The sequence below is a fragment of the Acytostelium subglobosum genome, assembly GCF_000787575.1.
Source record: "Acytostelium subglobosum LB1 DNA, scaffold: scaffold11, whole genome shotgun sequence".
Lineage (NCBI taxonomy): Eukaryota > Evosea > Eumycetozoa > Acytosteliales > Acytosteliaceae > Acytostelium > Acytostelium subglobosum.
In genome coordinates, this window is record NW_012236522.1 from 893,248 (window position 1) to 916,172 (window position 22,925).

Genomic DNA, 22,925 nt, shown 5'->3' on the forward strand with positions numbered 1-22,925 from the left:
TTGATCCAGAAATGTTTCGTCAAACGAATGTTGACATTGAGGGAGGGAGAGAACTTTGATTTAATGTGATTGGTTGAACCGCTTGCATGCTTTGTACATCTGGCCAGGAAGAAGTTCACAATGGGAGGCTAAAAATAAGAGTCCATGGTTGGCGCAAAACTCTGATCAATCAATGCCCAGGCATCAGGGCAGGGTAAGCGACAACTCTTTTATGTGTATTATTATGGGAGACCAACAACATCACTTAGGCCATGTCATCCATGTCGTCGACAAGGTTCTCTTCATCATCCAGTTCATCATCTTCTTGGAGTTCGAGGTCCTCGCCATCTATGCCTTCGTCGATTTGGTCAGGGTCCAGACCTTTCCTCAACAACTCCAAACGATGCAGACCTGTCAAAGCACCTTCATACGAGCCATTGATCTCCAGCGCTTGATTGAAATGATGAATTGCCTTATCATACACATCCTCCGATCCCATCTCCATGTATATATTAGCCATCTCTGTGTGCATCAAGTCTGTTTCCTGGTTGTCCAACTGTCTCTGTATCCTGTTGATTGGTGAGTGGGATGGTTCCATGATACATGATTGATTGATTGAGTGAGTGAGTAAGAGATTGATTGAAGAATGAGGGCCAGGGTTGACTCGTCCTGGAACTTACAAATCGATGGCATCTTGTGCCTTTCCTTCGACAAGGTTCAACTTGCTCATGGTCAGCACAGAGTCGATACAGAAGGGAGAGAGTACCAGGGCCTCTTGGAGGATCTTTCGTGCTTGGTCTCGCTCTTCGGGCTGGTTGGCCAGCACCATGCCAACCAGCGCCTTGGACTTGGAGTAGTCCGGACTCAGACGATGGATGGCCTTGGCCACGGCAAGTGCCTCGTTCAGTTGGTTGAGGAAGAGGTGGCAGCGCACAAGATCGCGAGCCGTGAGTATGTTCTTGGACAGCGCAAACGCACGCTCAAGTGAAGGCAGCGCTATGCGTGGCTCGTCGATGCTCAGGTATATCTCACCCTTGAGACTGTGTGCCTGAGTGTGTGATTCGTCAATGCTCAGAGCGCGCTCCACGCACTCCACAGCCTTCTCATTGGTCTCCTTGAGATAATAATACATTGCAGCTGATGTCCAACTCTCTGGACTTTGTGGGTAGGCGTTAACCAGTTCGGAGCATACCCTATAATGGGGAGGTTGAGAGGGAGTAGTCAAGTCAATATGGGATTATTCCATGATTGATTGATTGAATACAGAGTTGACATACTTGTTCAACTCTACTGGGAGTTGTCTGCGCTTGAGAATTGAGCAGTAGACATCCATTGAGCCTACATAGAGTGGATCAATAGTGCGTATCTTTTTGAAAGTGTCGGTTGTGTTGACGATTGATGGTTCGTCATTGTAAAGGTAGGCCATTGCCAGTCTCTCCAACAAGTAGAGGTTTCCAGTGAACTTGGCTTCAAGCTTCTTAAGTATGAATAATGATTCTAGAAGTTGATTGGAATTGTTCCAGTCAGTGATCGATTGATCGAGTGATTGAATGACCCATAAATCATACTTTGAGGTTGATTTCGTTTCAACTCGATTGTTGATTGTGCCAGTGCTGGTATCCAGGATGAGTCGATGTTGGTGTTGGGGAAGTTCTGTTTGTTGAGTACTGGTTGTAGTATGGCTTCGGGATCCTCGCCAAGTTCCTTCAATGCATTGATCGCCTCAATACAAAGAGGACACAATCTAAGTGCCTCCTTGTAACATGTGATCGTATCCTTTGTCTTCTCTCTCATTGTCTCCCTATAAAGCTTTGCCAATGTCAAATGTATCGCCAGTGTCCTGTTGGCAATCGGTATAATCTCAAGCTTGCGTTTGATTGAGTGAGTGAGTGAGTGAGTGAGGGATGACACCTCAACGTTAGACGAGCCACTATTAAGTATTTACATGTGATATGGCCAATGGTATCCTCTTGGTCTGGACGTGACAGAGTGCCATCTTGTAGCGCAGTTCGTATTCGGTCGCTCGGAGACTGGCAGTGATTTGTGGCTGTTTGGAAGCGGCTTGGCTAAAGAGTGATGTGTGACTGGATGGACTGATCAACTTGGCCAACATCTCAAACGCCGCCTTATAATACTTGCAGGCGCGAAGGTGTTGGCCCTGATTGAACATTGCGTCTGCAAACATTGTCAATGCCAGTATCATCTGATTAGTGACGGCAGAGCCTGCTGCCGCACCCTTTACCAGCGATGGTGTTGAGATGATAAAGTTGCCCTTTGTTTGTTTGTTTGATTGATTGATTGATTGAGTGATCCAGCTTGTTAGACACGAGCACATACATGACCATCTACATGCCATTGTTGCTTACCAATGTCTCGGCTGACTCATACTGCTTGGCATCCAACAGCATCTTCATGTTGTTCAGCATCAGGTCAATGCTAATATGTGGCAACATGGTTTGGTCGTAGTATCTGTGTCTGTGTGTATCTGTCTATGTCTATGTTATGTATCTATCTGTATTGTATCATTGCACTACTCAATCATTTATTCATACACCCATTCACGAACTCATTCAATCAATCACGTGATTGGTCATGGACAAAAAAGGCGCGAGACTGACCAGATTCACACACCCCAACATGACACTGTTCGATCATGATCATAGCGCTCTTGTACAACTGAAAGGACGACGGATGGAATAATCCCATTCATGCCTTATTATTATTCAATCTCATCGCTAACAGCAAGCCAGCTGTGTGATCCATCCAATGCTCGAGCTAAGGGAGGAACAGACATCCAAACATCCAGCCGTCAGCAAGCAAGCCACGTGCGAGCTCGAACGGAGTGCGTTGAGCCTATATATTCAAAGAGAGACCGTATGATAGTCTCTTGTTCTCTATGACGGCACCCAATGATATCTTTCCAATGTTGGTCTTGAAGTTGAGACGTGCGGCGTGCACCTTGGCCGACGACGTGCTCAGCAGAAGTGTCATGGGCAGGACTCGTTTGCCAACCTTGAGTGAGTAGACGATAGTGGAGCCGATCTCGACACGTGACTCCATACTGTTGGTGTTGAGTGTGAAGCGCGTGGCCAAGTCAATGTCCGTGGGGAATGTGGTGACGAGTGGCGAGTGGAACGACAGGCCGAGGTCGCCCATCACATTGTAGGTGGAGCACACCTGGAAGGGGAAGTTGCGGTACTTGCCCTGGTAGCGCAGGCCGAACGAAGCGCCGCCCGACTTTTGAACGGCCTTGTAGTAGGCCTCAAAGCCTGCGGTGAGTCTCGCGTTGACAGCGTGCATGTGCGACAGGCCAAAGAGGCCATCATTCTTGGTGGTCAGCTTGACCTCGGAGACGTAGCGATCGCCTGTGTAGCACAGCGTGCCAAAGATGACGGGCTGTTGCTTGCCCATCATTGCGCTGACCGTTGAGTTGAGGCTGACCTTGGTGGTGACGTTGGGCAGCGGTGACGTGGTGATCTCGGCCTCCATCTCCTTGTCATTGTCCATCAGCAACACGATCGATGTGCCGTCATTGAGCTGTGTGCTAATCGACTGCTTAAAGTACAGAGGGCTGTAGGCCAATGTGTTGTGAGTTGACAAGCGTTTGGACCATGCTCGCTGAAACGTCAAGTTGAACCCAGGTTCAAACTCATTGACATAGTCTAAGTTGTCTGTGAATGTATGAGCGTAGTAATGTCAATACTTTGTTCATATTAACAAGTAATCATCGTCATCATCATAGATTGAATGAATGAATGAATGAATGAATGAATGAATGAATCATACTTCTTATCAGACGATCGATCTCATGATATGGTCCTGGATTGAGTATGTTTGATGTTGTTGATGAAGAGGTTGATGTTGTAGTTGGTATTGCTGTAGTTGTTGCCATTCTTTTATCTCACTTTAATAATAATGATCAAACAAGTACAAGTATCATCAGCTGACTGACTTACTTTGAGACTTCCCTTCCGTCTTATTAATAATCTTCACTAATGATGATGAACCGAAATTTCCAACTTTGGCAATGACGTGATTGATGGTTAATCACTCTCACTGAACATAACAATAGTTCACTCATCTCGAAGAAAGAGATGTTATTAACCTTATCTTTAAAGTTGTCAATCAATCAATCAATCAATCTTTCATCAGTTAGGTTAATATCCCAAAATAATCAATCTTGTCTAACATTCAATCATTCTTAGTATTAGTTATTATAACATCTATAGATTTGAATTACGCTACCTTGAACAATGAATAAGGAGGGAACAAGAGTTGAAGAAGATTCATCTTTTAGAATGAACTTCAATAATATCTGTATCCAACCAAAATGGGAAAGTGTGGGTCTTGTGATGTTCAACAACACAACAAAACCCTAAATTAAATGGAACTTAATCTGCTCCCACCTTCATCTCACTTATTTTCGTATTAGATACAGATACAGAGATACTTATACATACACACATTATATATATATATATATTATCTTCTATTCTATTTTAATCAATCAACTCAAACAAACAACAACAAACAACAAACAACAAACAAAAATGTCAACTGAACTTGTGATTAAGAAGTTGGACACTCAACCAATTGCAGGACAGAAGCCTGGAACGTCTGGTCTGAGAAAGAAGGTCACAGAGTTCAAGACTGGTTATTATCTTCATAACTTTGTACAGAGCATATTCAATGTGCTCCCACCAAATGAGGTGGCTGGCGCTACCCTGGTTGTCGGAGGTGATGGTCGTTACTTCAACAAGGAGGCCATCCAGATCATCTTTGCAATCGCTGCTGCCAACGGTATCGGTCGTGTACTGGTCGGTCAGAACGGTTTGCTGTCAACTCCCGCCATCTCTGCAGTGGTACGTGCTCGCAAGGCACTTGGTGCCATCATCCTGACAGCAAGCCACAACCCAGGTGGCCCACACGGTGACTTTGGCATCAAGTACAACATTGCCAACGGTGGACCTGCCCCAGAGGCCATCACCAACGCCATCTTTGCTCAGACTGGCAAGATCACATCGATCAACATCGCGGAGAACGTGCATGCCGATCTCACAAAGCTCGGCGTTACCGAGTGGAAGGGCTTCAAGGTGGAGGTGATCGACTCGGTAACTGAGTACGCCAGCCTCTTGCAAACAATCTTTGACTTTGAAGCTATAAAGAAGTTGGTAGCCCGTCCTGACTTTGTCTTCAACTTTGACGCCATGTCTGGTGTGACTGGTGTGTACGCCACACGCATCTTCACCGAGATGTTGGGCGTCAACACGAGCAACTTGATCAACTGTGTGCCATCAGAGGACTTTAACGGTGGTCATCCCGATCCCAACCTCACCTACGCCCCAGAGCTCGTCAGCAAGATGGAGAAGGGACTGTTCGACATGGGCTGCGCTTCCGATGGTGATGGAGACAGGAATATGGTGCTCGGCAAGCGATTCTTTGTCAACCCATCCGATTCAGTGGCAGTCATTGCCAGCAACTTCGCAGCCATCCCCTACTTCAAGGCCGGTCTGAAGGGCCTGGCTAGAAGTATGCCTACCAGTGCCGCTTTGGATCTCGTCGCCAAGAATCTCAAGATCCCATTCTTTGAGGTGCCCACCGGATGGAAGTTCTTTGGCAACCTCATGGACGCCAACACATTGTCAATCTGTGGTGAGGAGAGCTTTGGCACGGGCTCCGATCACATTAGAGAGAAGGATGGTATCTGGGCAGTGATCGCCTGGTTGCAAATCCTCTCACATCACAACACCGATGCCACTAAGCAGTTCGTGTCGCTTGAGAACATCGTGCACCAGCACTGGAAGAAGTATGGAAGGAACTATTACAGCAGATACGACTATGAAGAGGTGGACACCAAGCTCGGCGACGATGTGATGCGCCAGATCTCAGAGGGCATCGCTACACAGAAGCTCGTCGGACAGAAGTTCACCGGCGTCTCTGATGGACAGTCATACGAGATTGCCGCCGTCGACGACTTTGAGTACAAGGACCCCATCGACCTCTCTGTGTCATCTCGTCAAGGTCTTCGTATTCGTTTCACCGATGGATCCAGGATCATCTACAGACTCAGTGGTACCGGCTCAACTGGTGCCACCATCCGTGTCTACTTTGACAAGTACGAGAGCACCAGTGGCAACCTCTTCTCCGAGACTCAAACACATCTCAAGTCTCTCATCCACATTGGCCTCGAACTCTCCAGTCTTCAAAAGATCACTGGAAGAAAGGAGCCAAACGTCATCACATAGATTGACTCGATTGATTGATTGAGTGATGGTCCACTTGCATGTCATGGCAGCCCAACTAAACATAAGCAATTAAACAATGACTACCTTTGTTATAAGTTTAGTTTATTTAAATAAGTATGTATATGAATGATTGTAAGGTAGGATTACTTGGGTATTAGTTGTACATAGTTGGATGGGAAGCGACCAGACACGCCTCGCTCACTCGTTCCAAAGAACCATCCCTCGTCCTCGTACTGGATGGTCAGCTGCTCGCCCTCAAAGATGTCGATCTCGCCCTCGCCATCCGGATGGTATGTATACAAGACCTTGCACTTACTGCCGGCCACGTCCACCTTGCTCTGCGTGGCGGTCTGCTCGATAAAGTTGGACGGGAACATGCCGACCTTGCCATCACCGCCCACCACCGTGCCTTGGTACCACCCGCTCTCATCGCGCTGCAACACCTTGATAAAGTTGTTCGCCTTAAACGAGATCTCATTGTCCTCGCTGGCAGTGTAGTCGTAGAGTGCTCGCACCGTCTCCTCCTGCTGTGATCCATTGCTTGCGGTGGATGATGATGAGCCAGAGGGTGGTGGTGGGTAGGGGACGACCGATGGGGGGCCGCATACGGCCGCTGGAGCCGTTGCCATCACTGGCGCACTGTATGGTTGTTGCAGAGGTTGTTTGGGTAGAGAGTGATCATTGACACCACCAACATGATTGTTGTTGCTGGTGAGGACTGGTGCGCTCCTTGGCTGCGCAGAGGTGTCCAGGGTAGGTTGAGTGGGTGATCCATTGGGACTGCCCATCGCGAATGTAAGGTTGCCATTGGAGCCCTGGTAGGGCTCGTACTGTGTCTCGGATGGCTTATGTGCGCCAGACATCTTCTCCATGATGAACGATTGTATGTCCCTGTCGCGGTCGATGCTCTCGAAGCTTCGTCTGATGTTCTCGTTGGCCGCCATGACCTTGGGCGGCATCTGCTCGGATCCCACGACGACGTCCATCAGCCAGTCCTTTGAGCGATCAATGCGATCCACCTCGAAGCGCTGCAGGTCGTCCAGGATCCTGGGCATCTCATCATGATAGAACTTTTGTTGTTGTTGTTGCAATTGCTTCACGCTGTCCTTATATTCCATGTCGGCCTTGTCTGCTGACTTGGTTGCCGTCTCCAAATTCTTCCTTGCCTTCTGCTCCTTTGCGCCAGGTGGTTGTTTAGCCAACTCCTCATTCGCTTCCTCCTGTTTCTTCTTCAACTTCTCATAGTTCACTTTTGCCTTTGACTCGTTAGACTCTGATGTCTTCAAGTCCTTGCTTAACTTCTCTCCTGCCAATATTAACTGTTTGATCGATCATTCATTCATTCATTCGTTAGTTATGTTGGTCTAAAGATGTTGTGCACATGATAGATAATGATGATGATCGACAAACATACAGCCTTCCTTTGTTTCTTTGACTCTGTTAGATATGCATTGATACTGTTATTGATTAGAGTCTCTATTCTCTGTGAGAACTCTTCATGTTGATTTGCTGCAATCTCCAACTGATCTCTATACACTTGCCATGCATCTCTTAGACTCCTATATTGTATTTTATCGCGCGAGTAAGTTAGTATGTATGAATGAATGAGTGAGTGCACTCTAAAGACATACCCAATCTCCATGTCTGGTGCGTATGTCTTGTCTTTGCATAGTTTGACCATGCTCTTTGCATAGACTGATTCAATCTGTTGCTGCTTGGCCAAGAACTTGCTGACTACATTTGTGAATGCCTTGCCATTGTCCACCTTCTTTACAACACCATCAAACTTGTCCCATAGATCCTCTGAGAATCCCCTTGTCTTTGGTGGTGCACCACCTCCCATTGATGCATTTGGAGAAGTTGTTGAAGTAGTAGATGTTGACATCTTTTGATAATGTCTGTACTACTTATATATATCTGTATCTGTATCTGTATCTCTCTCAAGATTAATGAACAAAAAGGTGGTCAAACATCAAAAAACCATCACCACATCCCCATTATCACAATTATTTGAACACACCTTGTTGGCTCGGAATTGATGACCTTGTGTTTGATTGGGTGTGTTTGATTGAGGGTGTGATCATAACCATAATGTCGTTTGGAAATAATTATTAAGGTGTTGGGACCACAGATCACTAAAATACCTTTTATTTATTGACCATCTTCCTCCAACTCAAAGGTCAAAGAGTGGAAACGTATCTCATTCGGATTAGACCTGGCCAGACATATTGCATGTCTATCATCAATCTGTCGACAACGTATTTGATTAATGATTTTTGGATTTTTGGTTGAATACTGGACAACCTTATCATCTGTGACATCAATTTCATATGTGATGACATTTGGTATTGATGCGACAACAGACTCGACAAACACAGCCAGACGATTGGGTATCTTTCTTGGGTTTGACTTGGGCACAAACACCTTCAATGACAATGTATCAATCTTGGACTTTGATGATGGTACGTTGAAATTGGCACTGGTTGGGTCCATTATCAATACATGTCCAACTGTTTCCGGGATAAACTGAATCTGATTGAGAGTCCAGATGGTAAATTGAGTGAGTCCATTTGGAATGAAGGTCTTGGCGGCTTTGTGTTTGTAGTTTCGAGGCATTTTCAATCTTTTGAGAGAGTTGGGGAGCAATCCAGGTGTCAGAGGTGTGAGGAGGGTATCTTCGAATGTCAAATCGGTGACTAATTGTGGTCGCATCGACTCTGGTTGGAGTTTGAGCCCAGGGTAGCGGGATCGAAGTATGAGTTTTGGAATGATATCAAGTGGATATTCCTTGAAGTAATCCATCAAATATATTGATATCGACTTTAGAGTTGGTTCAATCCAGAACTGTTTACCTCTAAATCTATAACCAAATGATAGTGATTGTAGTTGAAATGGAAGGATTCCATACATGCCAAGTGGTTGGTTGAACTCATATCCAAAGGTCAACGAGGTGATCGAGCTGGGAAGGTAGCCCACGGGGATGGGGTGGTAGAAATTGGTCCCGAATTCCAAATGAGTTAGCGATTCTGGAAGTGAGGGAGTAAATGATTGATGTTTGGACCCAAAAGTCAAGGACTTTAGAGAGTGAGGGAGGACTCCATCTTCCAAATCTTGTTTAACAATAGAACCAAAAACCAATGTTTCCAGTGATTCGGGAAATGTTCCTGGTACTAATGGTTGGTCGAACCAATCGGGAAGATGGAGTGATTGGAGGGACTCAGGAAGTGATCCGAAGGCCAAAAAGTCATTTGGAATGATATCTGGTTGACAGGGAATACGATTTTCTTTCAAGGTGAATGATAGTTTGGTAAGTGATTCAGGGAGGAATCGTTGTTTGATTGGACGATTGATCAAGTGTGGTAATGTCAATGTACGGAGTAAGGGTGGGAGTGCTCCAGGTTGGATGTCAATTGTACACCTCACGCCAAAGTGCAGTTCAGTGATTGATTGGGGTAGTGGACCAATCGTCCGATCAAACGTTTCAATCATCCACTTCTACCTGGACATATCCCCCCTGGAGTGATATCTATTCAATTATACGAGTTCAATAGTCCCCTTCAGGCTGGTCATCTCCCTCTTGAAATCAAAACTCTCTCTTTTTTATCATATAATCAATTACTTGATTATGGACACTTGCCATATTCTTTAACAGCTCTATCTTTGGGATACCATTTCAATCAGTCACTTCTGCTTGGACACTTTCCTCCTGCGATTAGAACTCTAAGCTTTAGCAATAGGCTTAATCAACAGCTTCTTCCTGGACACCTTCCTCACTCTCTTGTGGCTCTCACCTTTGGAAGTGATTTCAAACAACCTCTCCAAGTTGGAGTTGTTCCGGATTCAGTAATGTCTCTTTCTTTTCCTGACAACTACTGTCACTCAATACTTCCATTACCTCCTCGTTTGAGCCTTCTTACACTGAGCATCAGTTCACTTGGACACCTCTCCCAACTCTTTTCTTCAAAATCGCCCCGAATCAGGCAGGCCTTTCATTGGTATTATCATCAATGCAGTGCGCATCGCAAATTGCACTCATCTACAATTCGTGCTTTGGAGGAGATTATAATTGCAACAAAAGCAGCAAAAGAGTAACCTGTAGGCTCATATCAAGCGAACACTTTCTTAAATATTTGGCAACAAACAAACAATGATAAGTTATTTGCTATTCTTCGAACACGTCAACTACCAAAAAGCGAATGGAGTAACGAGGAGAATTAATAGGTCCACTATCCTCTCCAAGAACAATAACAACATCCGCTGCATCCCATCCCCGCCCGTACACAATAATAAACATCCAATCCATCCATATATGCAGTGGTTAAGTTTGTTATTATCATTGTTTGTGTTTGCTGTTGGATCTGTCTGGTAGTACTCACTGGAATGTCCAAAATGATACCTACCACACCATTCCCTTACCCTACCCTTACCCTACCAATGCCACTTTGTCCTCAATTAGCCTCACATCATAATCCAAGGGAGCAACACAAACATTGTAAGATGTTTAATATCTATATGTTCTATCTGTGAGTCGTTTCAGGAAAATAATCTTTACTTGTTGATGGAGATGGATTGGTTGCATTCAGTTATTTTATTTTAATAATATTTTTTTTGGCGGGAATGAAAGACAGACAAGACAATTAATAAGTATGAAAGCTCCACTTTTATTGAGTAATCTATCTATCCAACAATGGCAGCATAGCCATCGAATGCCTTGGAGCTCCAGCACTCCAATGTGCCATTCGCATCACCAACGACCAGTTGGGTATGATCTCTGCTCATGGTCAGTGCTGTCACTGGTGCCTTGGTCTTGTAGGTCTTGACCTTCTTGAGGTCGTAAGCATCCCAGAGTATGATCTTGCCCGACTCCATGCCAGTGATGATGAGATTGGTGACCACTCCCTCGGGTCCAGTCGTGAAGAGCATGCATGTGATGCGATCGTTGATCACCTCTTGTTTGGCAAGGAGGGCACCCTTGGGCGACCAGAGACGAAGAGCAACGACGTCGCCCGTGATCGAGGTCTCGACCGTGGCCATGCAATTGGTCGTTGGAGAGACCTGCACGCATGTCACTGGGTTATCATGGGGAAGGTTCATGATATAGGACAGACGATTGAGATCCCAAACGATGCAGCTGTGATCCTTGGAGCCAGAGATGATCGTGCTGAACTCCTGGCTGACCGTCACACAGAGGATTGAGTTAGTGTGGCCATAGAGCTGGGACCAGAGCGAGAGATTCTCGCCACGCTCCTTTCTCGTCATCAGTGCACCGTCGTTGGTGCATCGCTTCCAGACCTTGACCGTGCCAGATGTGCCACCAGTGACAAACAATCGTCCATTCTTTGAGATGTCGCAACATATAATATCATCGTTGATCACCTCCACCAGCGAGATCACTCTGCCATTGTCAATCGAACATATCCTGAGGTTCTGATCCCAGTGTCCCCATGAGACGTACCTGTTCGTGTCTGGGTAGAAGAGTATCTGGTTTGATTGATTGAGTGATGTTAGTGAATGGGATGGCTCCAGGGAGAGATGATTGAGTTATAACGTACCTTTTGTTGTGAGAGAGGGATGGGAGTGTCGCCAGAGAGTCCAATGAATCCGACGGGATTCCTGATGGTCCACATTGGGAATGGAGATAGCTTGTGTGGGTTGGTGTAGATGGCGTCTTGGAGCACGCGAGTGGCCTTCTTCCAAGTCTTCTTTGGATGTGGCTTGGTGAACAGTTGTTTGGGTGTCTGACCGTAGCTGTGTATCTGAGCGATAGTGGCATCACGTGTGAGCTGATCCTCAATCGTGTCAATGTCCACGGCGCCTTCATAGGTCAGCGGGTAGAACATGTTGTAGGCCTTGACGGCGGCCTCTCCCTGCTGCTTGTAGCCAAACATCAGGTCGATCCAGTGACTGAGATTCTCCGAAACGAACTTGGACTCGAGCGCCTCGCGATGCTTCTTGATAAAGAGGCGCGGGTTGCCTTTGGCCCACGGGGGCAGGACGACGTCGTCCACGCGGATGCCATCCTGCTTGATGCCCATGTTGAACTGGTTGGCGTTGTACAGGAACTCGGAGAGGTAGAAGAACTCGGGGATGAGCTCCTTTACATCACTGCTCGAAATGGACGAGGACAGACGCCATGACTGCAGGATCGAGTGGAAGGCACGGTCTGGCACGTCGAAGCGGCCGCCCTGGAACTCGATGAAGAACGAAGAGAAGGGCTGAAGGCGCACCAGGAAGTGCAGCACCGATCCAATGTTGGAGTAATGCGAGCCGTAGTGATAGGGCGTCTCGTTGGTCTCGCGCAGGTATTCAAACTTCTCGACAAACTTCTTGAGGCGCTGGGGGTCTTGCGCGCCCATTGGTCGGGTGAGGTCGCGGAACGCCTCAGGGTTGTCCAAGTCGAGCTCCTCCGACTCGTAGTCCTTGAGGATGAAGGGGAAGATGGGGTACTGGGTCAGGTCGTTGAATGTGCGACCGGCCAGCGTGTTCAAATGCATTAAGTATTCAAAGTTGGTGATGAGGCCATGCTGCCACTTCTTGGTGATCGACATCTTGAGTATGTTGCCCTGTACTTCTGCCGCGTAGTCGATCCTGTTGGGAAGTGGCTTGGTGAGGATCTGATCGTAGACGGCATCGCGCTCCGTCTGATTGTTGAAGGCGAACAAGTAGGCCTTGTGTGGCACGCCGCTTCCCAAGAATATCTCTATCGCGCTGTTCTTTAGGACATGACGACGCTTATGTATCTCGATAATGTCCTCGTAGGACATTGTAATGTGCTTGCACTTGGACGCTGCCTTCTTTGACTTGTTGCTGTTGCTGGTGCTAGTGATGCCGTTGCTGTGGCCGTGGCTATTGGTGCCGTTGCCGCTGCCAGACTTGGCCATCAACTGCTCGTCCTTGAAGTATATGTTCAGCTCGCCAATGAGTAGCTCGCCATCTCGTTGCGTCGAGGGTGATATGCAAGAGCATGGGAAGCATATGTTGAGCTTCTCGCCAGACTTGAGGTTGTCGAAAGAGTATGACTCGACTGAACTGTGCGAGTTGCTCATTGACCATGGTATCTCGTGACCCGACTCATCATACTTGGTTCGCGTTGTGGTCGTCGTTGTCGTCGTTGATGCTGTCGTTGTCGTGGTGGGAGTCGATGTGATGATAGGCGATGTCAACTCTGAGGGGATTGCGAGATGGGTCTTCTCGGACCTGGGTGTGATACGCTTCATTCTGACTCGAATGCGGTTCACGCCCTCGGTTGGGTCAAGTCGCCATTTGTTCGAGGGCGATACACCCCAGATGGCCATCTCGTGCGTGACCTTCTTGATCAACTCCTTCCACTGTGTGTGGAAGAATTGCTTGGACTCCTTGTTGCGACTCTGGTACTGTAGCGCAGACATCTCAAAGTGTGACTTGAGCTGGACGAGCGCCTCGGTCAATCGCTTGGTGGCTCGCGTGATGTCCTGGTTCTTGGCGATGGTCGACTGCTTGTTCTTCTGTGTCTCCAAGTACTGGAGCATCCACTCCTTCTTCTGTTGATTGTTGCGCTCCTCCCACTTGCGGAACTCGGCCTCGGCGTAGTTGGTCTGGAAGCGGCCGTATATCTCGCGAGGGTCCGTCGTCGCCCAGTTCTGGCAATCAAACACACGCTTCTGTACCTCTGGGCTGGAGCCCTGGTACACCATGCTCCACAACTTGAGTGTGGCCTTGAACAGCGGCGAGTCCTCGCGTCCAGAGTTCAAGAACTTCTGTGTGAGGTGTAGCAGCGAGGGCACAAAGTCGTCGTCCTCGGACAACAGCTTGCTGATGGGTGGGGGCAGCTGCGTGGACTGGCCTCCAGAGTTGCTCTCTACGCCAATCAGAACAGAGACTGTGATGAAGTGGCAGTCGGCAAACTGTGGCGACGTGAGCAGGGTGTACAACAGCTTGCCTAGCATGGTGCGGGCAGAGTATTGATAGTAGAACATGCGGTAGTATTGATAGTACTGAGGTATCTTGTTGGTGGACAGCACTCTGATCAGTGTGCTGATGAATGACTCGTTGCTAAACAAGTTGCCCTCCTGTATCCACTCGGGGATGTATGATTTGGCTACTGCATTCGCACTCTTGGCCTCATTATTGTCAGACTCCTCTGAAGCTTCGTCGTTGGACGATGAGTGGCCCACGGTGGTGTCGCTGTTGGGCTCAGGTGAGTTTGGCGGCTCTACGTCGCTGGTGCTCAGTTTAAGTTGGCCGTGTGATGACGACGACTGCGTGGGTGAGGTGGGCGCCGGGGCGGCGGAGGGGTCAGGCGGGGGGAACTTGTAGACGCCCTTCTTTGTCGAGATGATGTTCTTGTCTTGATAGCAGAGCGTGTTGATGGCCAGCACGCACACCTTCTCGAACGAGGACACGAGGGTCTCGATCGAGTTGAAGTTGTTGTCATTGAAGAATGCCATCACGTCCTGGATGACCTTGCGCTGTAGACAACAAATGTAGTCAAAGTCCATTCGCGTATTGAGGTGTAGCACCACGAGTATATCGCGCAGAGTCGTTTGGCCATCGAGTGAGTTGACTCCATACAACGCGATCTCTTTGAGCAGGGACAGTATCGACTCCTCAGCCTGCCAGTACTCCTCTTTGGTGGTGTCGGGTGTGGATGCTGCTGGCTGCTGCGCCTGCTGCTGGAATCGCGAGAACTGATCTGTCCTCGATGATTGATTGCGTCGCACATAGTTGCTCGACATGATGTCCACGAGACGTTGGATGAGCTCCTGGTCCAGCATGACTTGCTTGATCAGATCGTTTTGAAGGAAGATATTGTGCAGCATCTTGATGACCATGTGCTGTGTGGCTGGCACACTGTTTGTGAGCAGGGTGAGGATGGTCACGACGATGCCCGGGAACACCAGTCGCTCGCCACTTATCTGCGACAAAAAGTACATCTGCATCGATTTGGATCCACTGCTGTGTGACGACTCGATGTTGCTGTTGTTGTTGTAGTGTTTGCCAAACATCACGCCAAACAGCACGCCAAAGATCTCGGGTGTGGGCGGGTAGGTCAGCAGCTGGTGGCCCAGCAGATGGAAGCCCTTCATGCGCTGGAACAGCGCCGAGATTGATGGCACGTGCAAGAAGATTCCAATGATCTTGAGGAAGAGCAGGCGGATGGCCACCGACTCGTTGACCAGCAAGCCAAACGTCGACTCGAGGTTGCATATCGCGTGGAACTCCTCAATCACGGTCACATCCGTCGATTCGTTCAATGTGTTGAACAGCAGAGTCAAGATCGACTCTCTGATCGTGTCAGAGTGCGTGTGAGCGTGAGTTGGCATGGCTGGTACGTGCGAGTGGGTGTGTGTCACGGTCGCCGGGTCGGGAAGTGAATGAGTGATGCTGTTGTTGTTTGATCGCTTCCTGCGTGGATGTTGCTGGTTGGATGATGACTGCTTGACCTTGCTCGTCTCGAGGAGGTAACATATAAGGAGGTGGAGGTCCTCTTTGATCTTGGGCTGCTTGTGAATGATTGAGCGGAGGATCGACATGAGCGTGGGGATGAGCTCAAGTGGCACGTCATCCTCGCGACATATGTTGAGGATCTTCTCAAAGGCGCCGGCCTGGCGGAACTTGAGTATGTTGAAGTTGTGATTGAGGTGCAGGCCTGCCACAAGCTTGTCGAGCGACTCGAACAGCTTCTTCTGGTCGGCCATCGAGCCGCGTCGCCAGATATCCCACTCGAGCAGGAAGTGCTTGAGCGCCAACTCGTTCTGCACGACGCCCTCGATGAAGTGGCTGGAGGTACGGGCGGGCTGCACGCCCACAAATGAGAACATAATGGCCAGCAGCGACTCGTCGAGCACCCACTTCTTCTTGCGAATGAGGTGGCTCACCAGCTTGTAGCCCTGGATCTCGATCATGTCCAGGCTGTTGTGGTGATGGTGTGCGATCACTGATTGAAGCAGCTTGAGACTGGCGCGCTGATACTCCTTCTCGTTGGAGATGGCCATCAGGTAGATGATGACGCTTACTCCTCCAACATCCGCCACCAGGTCCTTTACGCCGCGTTGGCATATCACGCCAAAGGGCAACGGTGTGGGCAGGCCGGTCTGAAGCAGCGACAGGTAGTTGGCTGACAACTGATGGAGATTGTTGGCCTTGACAGGGGGCAGTGCGCCGCCCGTGTAGGCATTGGCGATCGATGACATTACCGAGGCCTGGGTGGTGGCGATCGGTTCGCTGAATGTTGAACCGCGAGTTTGTTGTTGGACGATTGAGTCACGTCTCATGCTGGTGGTTGATGTCATGCCGTTAGACGACATGCTGCTACCCAATCCACTTGTGCTGCTACCGACACTGCCCATGCTGCTGTTGATTGATGAGGTCATTGATCGGGATGGTCCACCATCAGAGTATGTGCCCAAGCCAGTGATACTACTGAAGCTCCTTGACTCGCTACGCTTCAATAACACAGAGTTGTCACCAGACTGTACCAACTGCGCCGATGAATGAGTGATGGCCTCTGATTTGTTCATTATCCTGTGCGACTTTGTGACATAGAGACACTTGGCCGTGAAGATTGAGAAGATCTTCTCGTGTAGACTGAGCAGTGGCGCTGTGGTCGGGTTCTGGAGATGATCGATGAGAAGTGGATGTAGCTTGTTGCTCTTGTCCATATAGGGCTTGACATTCTCCACGGTGTTGAGGTCCACTTTGAGACCGCGAAAGTGATCCGGACCAAGAAGATAGAGATAGAAGATTTCCTTGTCCAGTGGGAGGTCCTCAAAGAAATAGGCGTTGCCAAGGTGCCAGTTGGAGTTGGTGGTGTAGTCGCTGAATGGCTGTGCGGCATTGCTGCCACCAAAGCGCATGTAGAGGCTGACGAGGTTGGAGCGCGGATATGTGATTCCAAACTCACTGCGAAGACAGCCGTTCACATACAGCTTGACTGGCGACTTGTCCATGCGCTGGTTGCCCGTGTGCGTCAAACACACGTGATAGAAGCACTCGGGTTCAAACATGATCTCGGAGAACGTGTGCTGCTCGATCAGGTTGGCGCCGCCCACCACGATGCGGTATGACAGCACGCCTCGATGCAGTACAACCTGCATCTCCATTGTCTTTTGAGGATAGCCAATCAACACGCTCTCGATGCTCAGCAGGTAGATCGGGTCCCTGTTGATCTTGACCACGGGCGACTTGTAGCGGAACCAGAAAGACATGCCAAAGCCCTTGTAGGGTGGCCACAACTTCTCACCCCAAGATGGGAAGTCGATGCATTTGAGCGAGCTCTCTGACAGCTCCGCGTAGTATATCGGTATTATGTCCTTGCCAGTGACCTTTACCAACAAGTTGAGCAAGTCAATAGGGTAGTCCTTGACTCGCAGCAGTTCAAAGTACTTCCTGAATGCCGCCAAGTTGACGCTGTGTCCTGCAGTAGTCTGTATCAAATCGAGTATCAAAGGTCTGTGGGATGGATGTATGAGTGAGTGAGTGAGGGTCCAAGGACAGGCGCGAGAGAGATAGAGAGAGGGATACATACTTGAGTGACTCCTTCTTCTTGATTGATGCGGATAGGGTTTGACTCTTGGTGGAGAGCAGGGGCTTGAAGCTCTCGATAACATCGACTGTTAGAGTGTTGAGTTGCTTCATGTTGGTGAGTGAACACTCGATGAGGAAGATGATCTCCTTGAGGATGTAGCACGATGACTTGGTCTCCATCTTCTCGATGTGCTCTTCGCTGCCACCCATGAGCAAGATGATCAGTTTGATGATCTCGGGATTCTCAATGGTGAGAGAATCGCGACATTGTTGGCAGCATCCATAGCGCTCCTTGGCCAGTGCCAGCGAGCTCTTCTCGGGCAGTTTGGAAGGCAGCTGCTGCTGCGTGCCTAAGCGCACCTCAGTCGCCAGGTCGAGAGAGTTGAACGACGGCTGTGACTGAAGCGCTGGGATCGGGGGACTCTGGCTGCGGTCAAAGTCGTTGGTGTACGAACGGCCACGTCGCGTTGGCGTCAATGAATGCTCAATGCTGCCGCTGTTGTTGGCCATGTGAGATGTCGATGTGAGGCCACTGCTTGTACTGGCGCTGCTGTTTACAGAGAGCAGAGGCGGTGATGATGTAAGGTCGGACGCGGACGAGAAGGCTGGTGATTGCTCGCCACTCGACAGCGGTACTGGTGGTGCTGCCGTAGCAGTTGGGGATGACTTGTCGAAGCTATATACATTGAATGCAGTGGGCGACAGAACACTCTCTGTTGAGAAGAACGATGAGAGTGGCGCGTACACCGAGAGGATGGATCCCTCCTCCAGCGGGTGTTGCTCGCACGATGGCGGCCAGCTGCCCGACACGGCCATGTTGAGCAGACTGTCGCACAGAGATGATGAATACACGCCCTCCATGTAGCCGCAGCCACTGAGCGTGTTGGACAATGTTGAGAACTGGATGTCCTCACGGAAGTACTTCTGGTTGTTGGCGTTGCTCTTCATCACAGCTGACAATGTGTCGATCAGCACCTTGAGGAAGAAGAACACCTCGTTGTTGGTGGACTTGTACTTGAGCAGGTTGTTGCTGCTGTTGTTCTTGCTCTGCACACATCGACTGATGCCATCCAATATCGACACACACCAAGAGAATCCACCGGCTGCAATAAACGAGTTCTTGGCCTCATAGTTGTTGTGGAATATGTAGCACATAGCTGATAATATATCTGTTTGATTGGATTGGATTGAGTGAGTGAGTGAGTGATTGATTGATAGAGCGAGTGATCGATTGATTGAATGGATACTAACTCTTGCGCATTGTTAAGACTCTGGACTCAAGGGTGGTCGATCCACCATTGCTCTGGAGTACTTCTATGAGGTCGCCAATGATCTTGTTCTCTACCCGTAGCACACCAATGGCGATGGTTGAGATGGTTTGGAGAGCGGGTTGGATAAGGTACTCATCGGTGAGCAGACGGTACAATAGCTTGAGTCCTCCAGCCTCGACAAACTGACTCTGTATATCATTGGACGTTGAGAATAGTTGGAGCAACAGTTGTAGTATCGACGACTCGATGCGATACAGGACAAACAACTTGTTGGCGTGTGAGTGGAAGTGACGACCGGGTATCAATTGCAGACAGTATGCCAACTCATCGATGTTCTCGTCAAAGGCGGCGTGGAAGGCAAGTGACTGCGGGTTGTCGACAATGTAGTGCATCAACACGTCGAGGATGCCCGACTCTTGCAGGGTGTCCACGCTGATCTTGGACTTGGCCAGCTGCTGCGTCATGTGCTGGCACACGAGCAGCACGGTGGTGGGCAGGCGACTCTTGAGCAGCTGCACGTACGGCTTGAACTCAGAGTGCTTGATGTGGTTCTTCATGAGCAGCTCGTCCATCATCTCGAGGATCAGTCGTCGGTTGGAGATGTTGAGCATGTCGAACTGAGAGAAGAAGATCTTGAATGGCTCGAGCTGGTGGATGAGGCCACTGCCGCGTCCGCCGCCACTGGCATCGTCGCCAGTCACGTCGAATATCGGCTGGTCCAGGAGGAACAAGAAGAAGATGCCCTTTATACACTTGAGCAACTCTGTCTTCATCTCCTCACTCTTTGTGATCGAGAACACATTGATGAACATGTTGAATACCTTGAGTCCTGTCCTAGATGATATGTTACCATGTTGCTGTTGTTGTTGTTGCTGTTGTTGTTGTTGTGGGGGTTGAACTCGATTGATGTGACTGTGTTGTTGACCATGTTGTCCATGTCCATGTTGTCCATGTCCATGTTGTCCATGTCCATGTCTTTGTTTGGTTGGTGTTATTATAACAGGTTCATCCTTCTTTAGGGAGATGAATAGTAGGTTACAGGCCACGTTGATAATGTCCAGTTTGTTCCTTAGTGTTCCATTGTCGGCAATGTGAATAAAGGCGTTGAGTAGTATCGAGTAGCCACTATTGTTGTCAAAGTCCTCGTGCAACAGAGGTGTCAGTCGCGAGGCACTCTTTATCGAACAAACAATCACCTGTGTAATCTCAATGATAGTCGACGATGATAACTTCCTCTCCTGTCTATCTTGATCGCTCAAAACTGTCAGCAAGCTCTCGATTACTCTCTGAAAGTGATTAGATTGATTGATAGAGTGAGTTAGTGAGCGAGTCGGATGATGATGAAGTTGCAAGTTCGAGAAGGATACTCACCTGACTTCGAAGAACTTTGATCTTATCCATTGATTGGCTGCAGATGGAGGTGATCTGAGCAAAGATACGGACGACCTCGCTGTGGATGATGGTCGCGTAGGACGCGTCGGGATTGAGTTGGTAAAAGATGTTAGTGAGCATGGTGATGTTCTCAGGCTGCTTGATGAACTCGTTGAGGATGGTACGATGCTTGAGAGCATTGCTTAGTATCTTGAGTAGTTGGTAGCACACGTGGACACAGGGTGACAGCTCTGTTGTCGACTTTACAGTCTGCAGATCGAGAATGGCCTGCTCGACAGAGTGGACGGTGTGCGATTGGGCCTGGCGCTGAAGATGCTCGGCCGAGATGTATTGAGAGAGTGATGAGCTGGACGAGTGTGAGGACATCGGACGAATGTCTTGCTCTTGATTGAGTGCGCTGCCGCCTGACACGCCGGCACCCGGTGTGGCGCCGCTGGCCGATGTCAAGTCGCCGACCGTGCCAAACGGCAACTGACTGGTATCCAATAGATTGAATGTTGGCGGCAGGAATGTTATCTGGTTCTTGAGTGGTGATGATGATGGTCGCGTCGACGCTGTCTGTGTTTGCTGCTGTGTGTTGTTGCCGCCATTGCCACCAACGGGCACGCCACTCATGCCAACACCGAGCATGTTTGAATATGGCAATGGCGAGAGATAGAAGTAGCTGTGTATACTGGCAAAGGGTGGAATGGATGTGTTGGCAATGTTGTGTAGATGTGTCTTTGTGGGCGGCATAGACTGTGTGTTGAGCGGTAGTGATAGCAGTCGCGAGAGTATGACCAACAACAGTCGAGTGAAGGTCGCTTGCATGCCATCGGCGGCATGACGCGTCAGTATGTCCAGCGCCTCCAACAAGAGTGGCGCCTCGCCAGCCACCGAGCCTCCACTCAAATAGTGTAACAACTCCAATCCTGGGCTATTTCTCGTTCGTTGTATGTTGTTGTTGTTATTGTTGTTCAGGCCTGTCATCATCATCGCGGACATTGTAGTAGTAGTCGTCGTCGTCGTAGTAGTCGTAGTGGTAGTCGTCAGTGCACTGTTTATCTCTTCGACCAACTGCTTGGTCAATGTTTGTACAATGTCGGTGAGTGAGCAGCCGACGTTGAGTGGTATGAGTTGCTTTGGCGTGTCATGATGTGTGGCAATGAACAACTTTAGAAAGTCAGCCAGTGCAAACAGGGCATCCTGATGTACAACAGTCTGTAAGTATGTATTCCAAAGCTTAGTCACCATAGCATGTTGTTGATATATTTGTTGCTGTTGATGTTGCTGTTGCTGTTGTTGTTGCTGTTGCTGTTGTTGTTGTTGTTGTTGTTGTTGTTGTTGTTGTTGCTGTAACATTTGATGTTGCAACAACTGTTGATGTATCAGTGGTTGTTGTTGCTGTTGCAGTTGCTTCGGATTACGAGGAGACAAAGACATTGTCTTGCTCAAGAAGTCAATGCGTAATATAATATATAAATATAATAGAATAAAAAATAGTATAGATAGATATAAGTTATAATATAATAGAAGAAAGTAAAGTGTTGTTGACAAGAAATGATTGGTTGATTGAATTGAGTGTGTATTAATGGTGTGTGATCAATAAAGTGATTGAAATATCTGCGTCGTTGCATGCGAATTAATTACATTCGGGAATTAACCCTTCCCAGAAGTTTTTTGTTGTCGACAAGACAACTTTTTTTTATTTTTGTAGAATCTTGGTTTGGAAGTATTATACTTCCAACATCAATATTAGATATTGACAAATAGATATCTATGGAGTCAGTCAATCAGATCTGATTCATGAATTGGAGGATAAACTATTATACCTTTCTTCGTAACTTGTCAAGCCATTATTCAGTATTTGAATAAGATTAATTCTTGAATTTGTATTTGTATAGAGTTTTTTTTTTATACAAACTCTAATAATTGGAATATGTATATATATATAATAAAATAATAATAATAAAATAATTTATTTCCACTTATGTTGTTTAGTACCTTGATTGATGGTACTATATATTATTATTATTATTAATTCAATTCAATTCAATTCAATTCATATTTATTATATTATATTGCCGTCATCACTAGTAAATACAGAGAACGTTGTAATTATTACAATCGGCATGTGGGTGATAAATATAAATGAAAGTAAGGATGAGTCAGTAAATATATGATCATAAGTCAGTGGGGATTGAGTAAGGGTGGAACTATCCCTCATACAATAGTCCTACATTCTTGATTTATTATTATTAATACTTTGAGGAAACAAATGAGTGATCAATTAAATTCAGAGGAACGCTCAATACCAGCAAAGATATTTGTAAGTTTTTGCAAATAAAGTAGACCCCAATTTGGGAAACAAGTGGTGATGTTTGTTGGGAGGGAGTTAATGTGTGTTTGCCTGAAGTATTGAATGTTTGATTGATGGGATGATCACTTGATCCCAATCCCGACTTAGATGGGAACCCAATGTTATCCATCAATTCATTCTATTATCCAATGCCACCTATGATCTCTGTAATTCATTTTATTTTTAAAGTGATAC

The 22,925-nt window shown here is 47.8% G+C and overlaps 5 protein-coding genes across 5 annotated transcripts; 1 reads left to right on the forward strand and 4 right to left on the reverse strand.

The window, feature by feature from the left end:
- Window positions 1–244: 244 nt before the first annotated feature.
- Window positions 245–2,432, reverse strand: SAMD00019534_062390 (hypothetical protein; the record flags this gene model as incomplete). Its single annotated transcript, XM_012898837.1, has 6 exons — window positions 245–548; window positions 660–1,172; window positions 1,257–1,476; window positions 1,548–1,845; window positions 1,925–2,251; window positions 2,346–2,432. The coding sequence occupies 6 exons, from the start codon at window positions 2,430–2,432 to the stop codon at window positions 245–247; spliced, it is 1,749 nt and encodes a 582-aa protein (XP_012754291.1).
- A 400-nt stretch (window positions 2,433–2,832) lies between these two features.
- SAMD00019534_062400 (hypothetical protein) lies at window positions 2,833–3,871 on the reverse strand (the record flags this gene model as incomplete). Its single annotated transcript, XM_012898838.1, has 2 exons — window positions 2,833–3,650; window positions 3,766–3,871. 2 exons carry the CDS (start codon window positions 3,869–3,871, stop codon window positions 2,833–2,835), a joined length of 924 nt encoding a protein of 307 aa, XP_012754292.1.
- A 658-nt stretch (window positions 3,872–4,529) lies between these two features.
- SAMD00019534_062410 (hypothetical protein) lies at window positions 4,530–6,224 on the forward strand (the record flags this gene model as incomplete). Its single annotated transcript, XM_012898839.1, has 1 exon — window positions 4,530–6,224. The coding sequence occupies one exon, from the start codon at window positions 4,530–4,532 to the stop codon at window positions 6,222–6,224; it is 1,695 nt and encodes a 564-aa protein (XP_012754293.1).
- A 143-nt stretch (window positions 6,225–6,367) lies between these two features.
- On the reverse strand, window positions 6,368–8,067 carry SAMD00019534_062420 (hypothetical protein; the record flags this gene model as incomplete). The annotated part of the gene is made up of 3 exons (XM_012898840.1): window positions 6,368–7,543; window positions 7,639–7,783; window positions 7,856–8,067. The coding sequence occupies 3 exons, from the start codon at window positions 8,065–8,067 to the stop codon at window positions 6,368–6,370; spliced, it is 1,533 nt and encodes a 510-aa protein (XP_012754294.1).
- Window positions 8,068–10,901: 2,834 nt separating this feature from the next.
- Window positions 10,902–21,814, reverse strand: SAMD00019534_062430 (hypothetical protein; the record flags this gene model as incomplete). The annotated part of the gene is made up of 5 exons (XM_012898841.1): window positions 10,902–11,705; window positions 11,777–17,654; window positions 17,731–18,898; window positions 18,981–20,286; window positions 20,372–21,814. The coding sequence occupies 5 exons, from the start codon at window positions 21,812–21,814 to the stop codon at window positions 10,902–10,904; spliced, it is 10,599 nt and encodes a 3,532-aa protein (XP_012754295.1).
- Window positions 21,815–22,925: the final 1,111 nt, after the last annotated feature.